Genomic DNA, 8,074 nt, shown 5'->3' with positions numbered 1-8,074 from the left:
TGGGCATGCATAAATGCATAAATGGAAATGTCTGATAAATGCATAAATGATGTGTAAAAGATTGGGCATGCATAAATGCATAAATGGAAATGTCTGATAAATGCATAAATGATGTATAAAAAGAGTGGGCATGCATAAATGCATAAATGGAAATGTCTGATAAATGCATAAATTATGTGTAAAAATTAAGCCTTTGGTTTGGTGATGCTGAACATTTTGATAAAACATTATGAAAACAAATGTGTTTCTTTCCTAGCACATCAATGAATCCTGCACAATATGATGAGGAATGTGCATTAAGAAAGTAAATGTGGTCAGTTCTGATTTCAATGTTTTAAAACAGCAAATATGAATCAAATCACTTACAGAAGGTCCGGGGAGACCGCTGAATCCTCTCTCTCCTCTTTGTCCAGAAAGACCGACAATACCACGAGATCCAATAACACCAGGGGGTCCAGGAGAACCAGAGGGGCCCTAAAGACCAGACAGCAGAGCAAAGTGAGTGTTTTATTCTGCAGCTCACAGAGTCATGGATCTGTGATGATGCAAATACGTTTGTGGCTTGATTACTTACAGCAGGGCCATCGGGGCCAAGGCTACCCTTCTCTCCGGAGGGTCCTGGGGGTCCAGAGGCCCCGGCCTCTCCAGGGCGACCTGTGGTGCCTCGCTCACCTCGGGCTCCTCTCTGTCCTTCTTTACCAGCAACACCGGTTGGGCCTGAGGGTCCAGCAGCACCCTGAGGCAAAACAGAAGACATGCAATGAGATTAAATGTTCAGACTCGTGACAAGACAAAAATGTACTTTTGCATTCATCTCAATGCATCCCCTTAGGCTTTGAGTTAATATTTAATATAATACATAGTTAATTTATTTAGTTAATATATTTATTTTTATAACATAGTTAATATATTATAGTTAATATATTTCAATAATTTAACGATGCATCTGCATGTTCACAGTTCTCAGGTGAAAGATACTTTGAGAAAGTTACTAGCAATTTCTGAGTGAAAATTGATTTAACAAGAAAGTACTATTTTTAGTTTTTCTACTTTAAAATTGTCCATTAATGTTCACGACATACATGCAAACAAATAAACATTTAATATTTTTTACTGTTTTGATTATTATTTATTTTAATTTTATTTTTTTGATGAATGAATGAATTATTATTTTTATTATTTATGGTTTCGACCTGGTTTAGAACGAAGATTACTTACAGAAGGACCTGGAGGTCCGACTCGACCGGCAGCACCAGGGAAACCAGTAGCACCCTATTAATAAACAAACACACTCTCAAACACTACAATATTATATAGGAGAAGGTATATACACTGGCACCAAAAAGCATTGCTGCATATTAAAAAATATTACTGTCAGCGTTTTACATAACAAAATAATCACACAAATTTAACTTTTTCATTTCACAGAAAAGCATGTTAGGGGTTAAATTATGAATTCCACTTCTGTGAACTTTACAAGAAATGAGTTTACACTGAATAAATATAAATAAATATAAAAATGTGTGTGTGTGTGTGTGTGTGTGTGTGAGTGAGTGAGTGTGTGTGTGTGTGTGTGTGTGTGTGCAATATGCAATGACAATTACTCATTTTAAGTGGCAACGTTAACTGAAATAAAATAAAATAATTTAAAAAATTAAATTTATTTTATTTCAGCAACTTGCCAAAGCATAATTTCTCATTTTCATAGTAAACAATAAATATATAAAAGTTAATATAAACTATATAAGGCATATTAACCAAAAAAAAAAAAAAAACTACAACTTTTTACTAAAATTAAAATAAAAACAGAAAATCATTCAACAATCAACAAATGCACTGTCTTTTTTGTTGTTGTAATTAATTACTGATAGCATTGACTCTTACAGGAGATCCAGCACCACCACGAGCACCCTTAGATCCAGTAGCACCAGCAGGTCCCTGTCAAAGACAACAGCAGACAATAAGTGAAGGATATTCATATACACAGCAGAGCAGTGGAGCTGTGATAATATTACCTGTGGGCCAGCGCCTCCGACGGGGCCAGCGGCTCCAGGAGACCCAGCATCACCCTTGGGTCCAGAGTCACCGCTCTGTCCCTTAGCACCAGGCTGTCCGTTGGCACCCTGCATTGAGCACAGAGAAACTTCAGCTCAGTGGAGGTCAACACCAGATGATGGGAACTGACTGGGATGAGACTGTTATACTCACAGGAGGTCCAGCAAAACCAGCAGGTCCAGGAGGACCGAGCTCTCCGCGCTCTCCCTGAGAAAACACCACACAAACATCGGCTTGCATTAAAGCGCTCGCATAGAATTCAAAATGCAATCTTCCAAACCAACTCCAAATAAAAGCACACTGTAAAAAATGACTGAAACTGAAAACAAAGGCACTCAAGTACTATTTTTAGTTTTTCTACTTCAAAATTTCACAACTAATTCAAGGTGTTGCTTGCCATTTCTTTGTATTTATGTGTGAAAGTTACAAGCAATTTCTAAGTGAAAATTAATTTAACAAGAAAGTACTATTTTTTTTTCTACTTGTTTAATTCAAGGTGTCCGCTTCTTTGTAATTATTTGTGAAATTTACTAGCAATTTAAGAGTCAAAACGTGCAAATGCATGCAATCTTGCATTATTTTTTGGTCTTTACGTCCATGTTTGATGAGGTTTTCGGTAGCATCCTGATAACTTACAGGGGATCCACGAGAACCAGTCACTCCTGGAGGTCCAACAGCACCAGGCTCTCCCTAAAACAATTAGGAAATTAGGAAAATGATTTAGAGCTGAAAATAGTTTAGGTAAAGCATAAATATCTTTCAATGCTAATTATCTTTTTACCTTCTCACCAGGAGCACCAGAAGGTCCAGAAGATCCAATAGGGCCGGTCATTCCACGCAGGCCATCCTTACCAAGAGCTCCATCAGGGCCCTTGGGTCCAGCATCACCCTAAAGAGGAAGGACAACTGTTGTGAACGTCCAGCAGGATATGACATCATCAACACCACAGCTGCTGCCAGGAGCATTTCCATTTGCTACCCTTGTGAAAAAGAAGTGTGCTTTATTGTATTGAATGTTTTTTTAACTACCTGCATACAATATAATATATATTATATCATATAATAATATATCATATAATGATATAATTATATATTAAAGCAATAAGCCCCAAGAAGCTGTGGTTTACAGTGAATTTATAACAGCTAAGGGGCGTTGTTAGGCATGACGCGAAGCGGTTATTCCATATACTGTCAACTTATTCTACTAACCTTAAACCTAACCTAACAGTCCACTCTGAGAGTTAGTAGACATGTAGTTGCAAATTAATGAGAATTAGTTGACATGTAGTTGCAAAGTTACTTATAGTTAGTAGAATGTCTAAAGTGGACTATCAAAATAAAGTGTGACCATATTATGTAATATAATATAAAAGGTCACTTAATAGAGTACACTTTCATGACTGTGTTTCTTAACAGATTTAAGTTGACTTTTAAAAAGCGTACTTTGTAATAATGTCAAATGCAATGTGAAGGTTTTAAACATTTTAAATCATTTTGTTTTAATTATTTAATTGTCATGCTTAAAGAAGTACACTTATTTTAATGTGTTGACTATCATACTGAAGCAAATGTAAAAAACTTAATTATAATAACTTTAGTGTTATTTAAAATTCTATTTGAAGTAAACAGATTTTAAATTTTCTAATTTGCAAATGTGTAATTACAAATATATTTATAAACATGACATACAGGTTTCAATATAAATTACACTAAAGTATATTTTAGTTTGCTATAGATGCTTGTGAGCAGTACTTTTACCATGTTGTCAAAGACGACAGAAGTAATTATAATAAAGATGTACCTAAGTCCTACTTAAGTGGGTCGAAAAAGTAACTCACTGCATTTAATATAAATTTAATCTATAATACATTTTTACTTAATGGTGAAGAACATGCAATTACTGTAAGTGTCTGAATACATTACAATCAGTTCATGCTTATATGTGAGCAGTCTTAAGCAGCACAGGTATATTTGTAGTAATAGCCAACAATACATTGTATGGGTCAAAATTACCGATTTTTCTTTTATGCCAAAAATCATTAGGATATTAAGTAAAGATCATGTTCCATGAAGATATTTTGTAAATGTCCTAAATCAAAACGTTTTTGATTAGTAATATGCATTGCTAAGAACTTAATTTGAACAACTTTAAAGGTGATTTTATCAATATTTAGATTTTTTTTGCACCCTCAGATTCCAGATTTTCAAATAGTTGTATCTCAGCTAAATATTGTCCTATCCTAACAAACCATACATCAATGGAAAGATTATTTATTAAGTATTAAGTTATTCAGTCATAATGTTTTAAGTCTGAGTTGTTGTGAGTCTTACTCTGTCTCCTCTGGTTCCAGGCATGCCTCCGGCACCGCGCTCTCCAGGCATTCCCTGCATTCCATTGGGCCCCACACCACCAGGGGCCCCAGCGGCTCCGGGCTCTCCCTAAACACACATAAGCACAGACGGAGATCGATCATTACTCATATCACGACTCTGAGTCACAATGACATCGAACTAGGTTTCCTACCTTAGAACCATCATTACCAGGAGAACCAGGGGCCCCTCGAGCACCGGTGGGGCCAGCAGGTCCATTACTTCCACGCTCTCCAGGGAAACCTCTGTCACCCTGTGTGAGACATTTACTAATATCACTCTGCTGTATTTCATCCCAAACGACAAACACAATCTGTGCACTAGAGCAGTCAGGTAAGCAGGAAGAGGAAAAGCCACTGTATTGGAAAGACGAATATTATCAATATATATATTGTTAAAAAAAATTCTTGTTAATTTAAAATATTAAATTACCTTGATATTTACCTGTATTGACCTGTTTGGAAAATTTAAAATAAAATAAAATAAAATAAAATAAAATTTTCCAAACAGGTCAATACAGGTAAATATCAAGGTAAAATTCTCCCAAATCATTTTTTAAAAATAAGAATTTGGGGAAATTTTTTGTCATATTGAGCAATTAATTGTCTGCCTGAATTGTGTAACTTGCACTTTTAAAAATGGCTTTAATAAATAAACCAGACTCTTTTCTGGTCTCTTAAATTAGTTGGAAAATTTGTGGTTTTTGACTTAAAAATATAGCAATTTTGCATACATTTTTTCTGTATAAGTGTTAAAAATATATGATTAATGGTTTTAGTTCAATTTGTAAATTGCAAATTATACAATTCATGCAATCATTTGATTGCTTAATATGCTATTATAAGTTTCCTATAAAATGTACACATGGACAGTTTTTATTCTTGAAACAAGATTTGCAAGAATTTTATCTTGATATTGACTAAACCATAACAATGCATGGAAAAAATAATAATATATATATATAATTATATATATAATTAAAATATCATTCTTTTTTTTTTTATAAAAAAAAAAAAACATATTAAGATACATTGTTATGATAAATGCTAATTTTGCTTCTCAAATAAATTCATTTTACTCCAAGGGCATTATTACAATAAAACATCACAATGATACTGATACTTTTTTTTTTTTTTTGCAGTATAAGCATTATTGTATCAGAACAAACTATAATTCTTGTCCTATTACTATTACTCTTGTACTATTCTTGTTCTATTATTCTTGTAGTTTAAATGGTGCAGTGGAGCTGGGGTGGCTATTAAGCATTGATTGAGATGTGGCTCATCTGTGGGCTTTTTTTATTAGACAGGAGATACTCACTCTTGGACCAGAAGGACCAGAAGGACCGCCTTCACCATGAGCACCCTGTTGAACAGCGAACATAATAAATAAGAACAAACAGAACAAAAAACTGCACTGTGTAGAGAGTAATAGTGAGAGCCATTTTACACAACAAGCATGTCATATGCATATTACTAATCAAAAATTACGTTTTGATATATTTATGGTAGGGAATTTACAAAATATCTTCATGGAACATGATCTTTACTTAATATCCTAATGATTTTTGGCATAAAATAAAAATTGATAATTTTGACCCATACAATGTATCGTTGGCCATTGCTACTTATGACTGCTTTTGTGCTCCAGGCTCACATATTGTGTTTACAATATGTTTAATGACTTTAAATTAATGCAGACAGAATATGTAACCTAAAAACATCACTCCTGAGTCAACAAAGTTATGTCTAATGACCGCACGCACCTGATCACCAGGTTTGCCCGACTCTCCGGTGGCACCCTGTGCACCTGGCAGACCCTGTAAGAGAATAACCAGGGATGGTTTAACTTCCATCGAACGACTAAACCAAAGATAATCAGGCACTAATCTAAACTCAGATGTGCACACAGATAAAAGCACACCTGGAATCCAGGAGAACCGGCAGGTCCCTGCTCTCCTTTCTCTCCAGATGGGCCCTAAAACACGACAGACCGGGAAAAATCAGAGCAGAGATAGCAAGAGTTCACATCATATTAAACTCTGAGATGTTTAAACACACATACAGCAGGTCCAGGAGCACCAGGAGCACCAAAATCTCCATCCTTGCCAGGAGCGCCCTACAGAAACACACCATAATGCACTGCTCAGACATGATTCAAGCAAAAGTCTGGAGGTTACACTGTTGAAGGTTGCATAAAGCTCTGAAACCGCTTTAGATTTCACGCACCAAAGCACCAGGAGGTCCAACAACTCCTCTCTCACCAAGCTTTCCAGCCTCACCCTGAGAGGAATACATCAAATGTGTTAGACATTACATTAAAAACTATGCAAATCTAATATTTATATTTTTCAAGAGAACAGTAAAGCAAACCCTAATAAAGCCTGACATATGAAATAACAGTCAGAAAAATCTTTTTGAAAATGTAACAGTTTAACGAACCTTCAAACAAAAAACAAAACAAAAAAAGTTTGCATTAAGCAAAGTCTGCAAAAATATATTTTTTTGTGAGTGTTATATTTGCTCCATTTAGGGCTCATATAGTTTGATACAGTGAGAAAACGAAGGAAAAAGCACCTCAGTTTTATCCAGAGGCCCAAACTGAGCAAAACTATAAATCAATGAGATCTTTATAACAGTACAGCAGATACTTACATAAATATCATTTGTCACTCTATATCTCCAATAATGTGTTTTAGTAAGATTATATTTAAATACTTAGTTTTATGATCAAAACATAATGCAATGCAGCCTGATCATATCTGATACTCATATTTAACATGATGTTTATAAAAACTATGTACAAGGCTTTTTGTTTGCTAAAAAGTAGTGCTGTCAAGCGATTAATCGCGATTAATCGCATCCAAAATAAAATATTTGTTTACATAATATATGTGTGTGTACTGTGTATATTATGTATATATAAATACACACACATGCATGTATATATTTAAGAAAAATGTTATGTTTATATATTAAATATATTTATATATAAATTATATGAATATAAATATAAATATTTTCAAAATATATACTGTATGTGTGCGTATTTACATAACATATTATGTAGACTAAAACTTTTATTTTTGATGCGATTAATCACGATTAATCGTTTGACAGCACTCACTAAAAAGCTTTTAAATGTGTCCCTGGAGCACAAAACCAGTCATACGGGTCAATTTTTTAAAATTGAGGTTTATGCATCATCTGAAAGCTAAATAAATAAGCTTTATGTTTGTGGACAATATTTGTCTGAGATACAACTATTTGAAAATCTGGAATCTGAGGGTGCAAAAAAATCTAAATATTGAGAAAATCATCTTTAAAGTTGTCAAAATGAAGTTCTTAGCAATGCATATTACTAATCAAAAATTAAGTTTTTATATATTTACGGTAGGGAATGTACAAAATATCTTCATGAAACATGATCTTTAATGATTTTTGGCATAAAAGAAAAATGTATAATTTTGACCGATACAATGTATTGTTGACTATTGCTACAAATATACCCCAGCGACTTAAGACTGCTTTTGTGCTCCAGGCTCACATATCATAAGATTTTAGTCGACTAAATCTACAGTAAATTTAGTCTGCTAAAATCTAATGGGTTTAGTTACAGTGCATTTATTAAGCATTTCTCTAAAATTTCC

The 8,074-nt window shown here is 34.0% G+C and overlaps 1 protein-coding gene across 1 annotated transcript in view; it reads right to left on the bottom strand.

Moving 5' to 3' along the window:
- Positions 1-8,074, bottom strand: part of LOC107720033 (collagen alpha-1(I) chain-like) — a 43,585-nt gene that overhangs the window by 16,209 nt on the left and 19,302 nt on the right. Inside the window, exons 26-40 of the mRNA XM_016527610.1 lie at positions 6,654-6,707; positions 6,490-6,543; positions 6,349-6,402; positions 6,191-6,244; positions 5,746-5,790; positions 4,580-4,678; positions 4,387-4,494; positions 2,837-2,944; positions 2,692-2,745; positions 2,209-2,262; positions 2,016-2,123; positions 1,885-1,938; positions 1,219-1,272; positions 575-736; positions 367-474 (exon numbers count right to left, since the gene is read on the bottom strand). Coding sequence (XP_016383096.1) covers positions 367-474; positions 575-736; positions 1,219-1,272; positions 1,885-1,938; positions 2,016-2,123; positions 2,209-2,262; positions 2,692-2,745; positions 2,837-2,944; positions 4,387-4,494; positions 4,580-4,678; positions 5,746-5,790; positions 6,191-6,244; positions 6,349-6,402; positions 6,490-6,543; positions 6,654-6,707 — 1,170 coding nt within the window. The remainder of the gene's footprint in view (positions 1-366; positions 475-574; positions 737-1,218; positions 1,273-1,884; positions 1,939-2,015; positions 2,124-2,208; positions 2,263-2,691; positions 2,746-2,836; positions 2,945-4,386; positions 4,495-4,579; positions 4,679-5,745; positions 5,791-6,190; positions 6,245-6,348; positions 6,403-6,489; positions 6,544-6,653; positions 6,708-8,074) is intronic.

The sequence above is a fragment of the Sinocyclocheilus rhinocerous genome, unplaced genomic scaffold (genome assembly GCF_001515625.1).
Source record: "Sinocyclocheilus rhinocerous isolate Xijiao unplaced genomic scaffold, SAMN03320098_v1.1 scaffold792, whole genome shotgun sequence".
Taxonomy (NCBI): domain Eukaryota; kingdom Metazoa; phylum Chordata; class Actinopteri; order Cypriniformes; family Cyprinidae; genus Sinocyclocheilus; species Sinocyclocheilus rhinocerous.
This window is presented reverse-complemented; position numbering and strand designations above follow the sequence as displayed.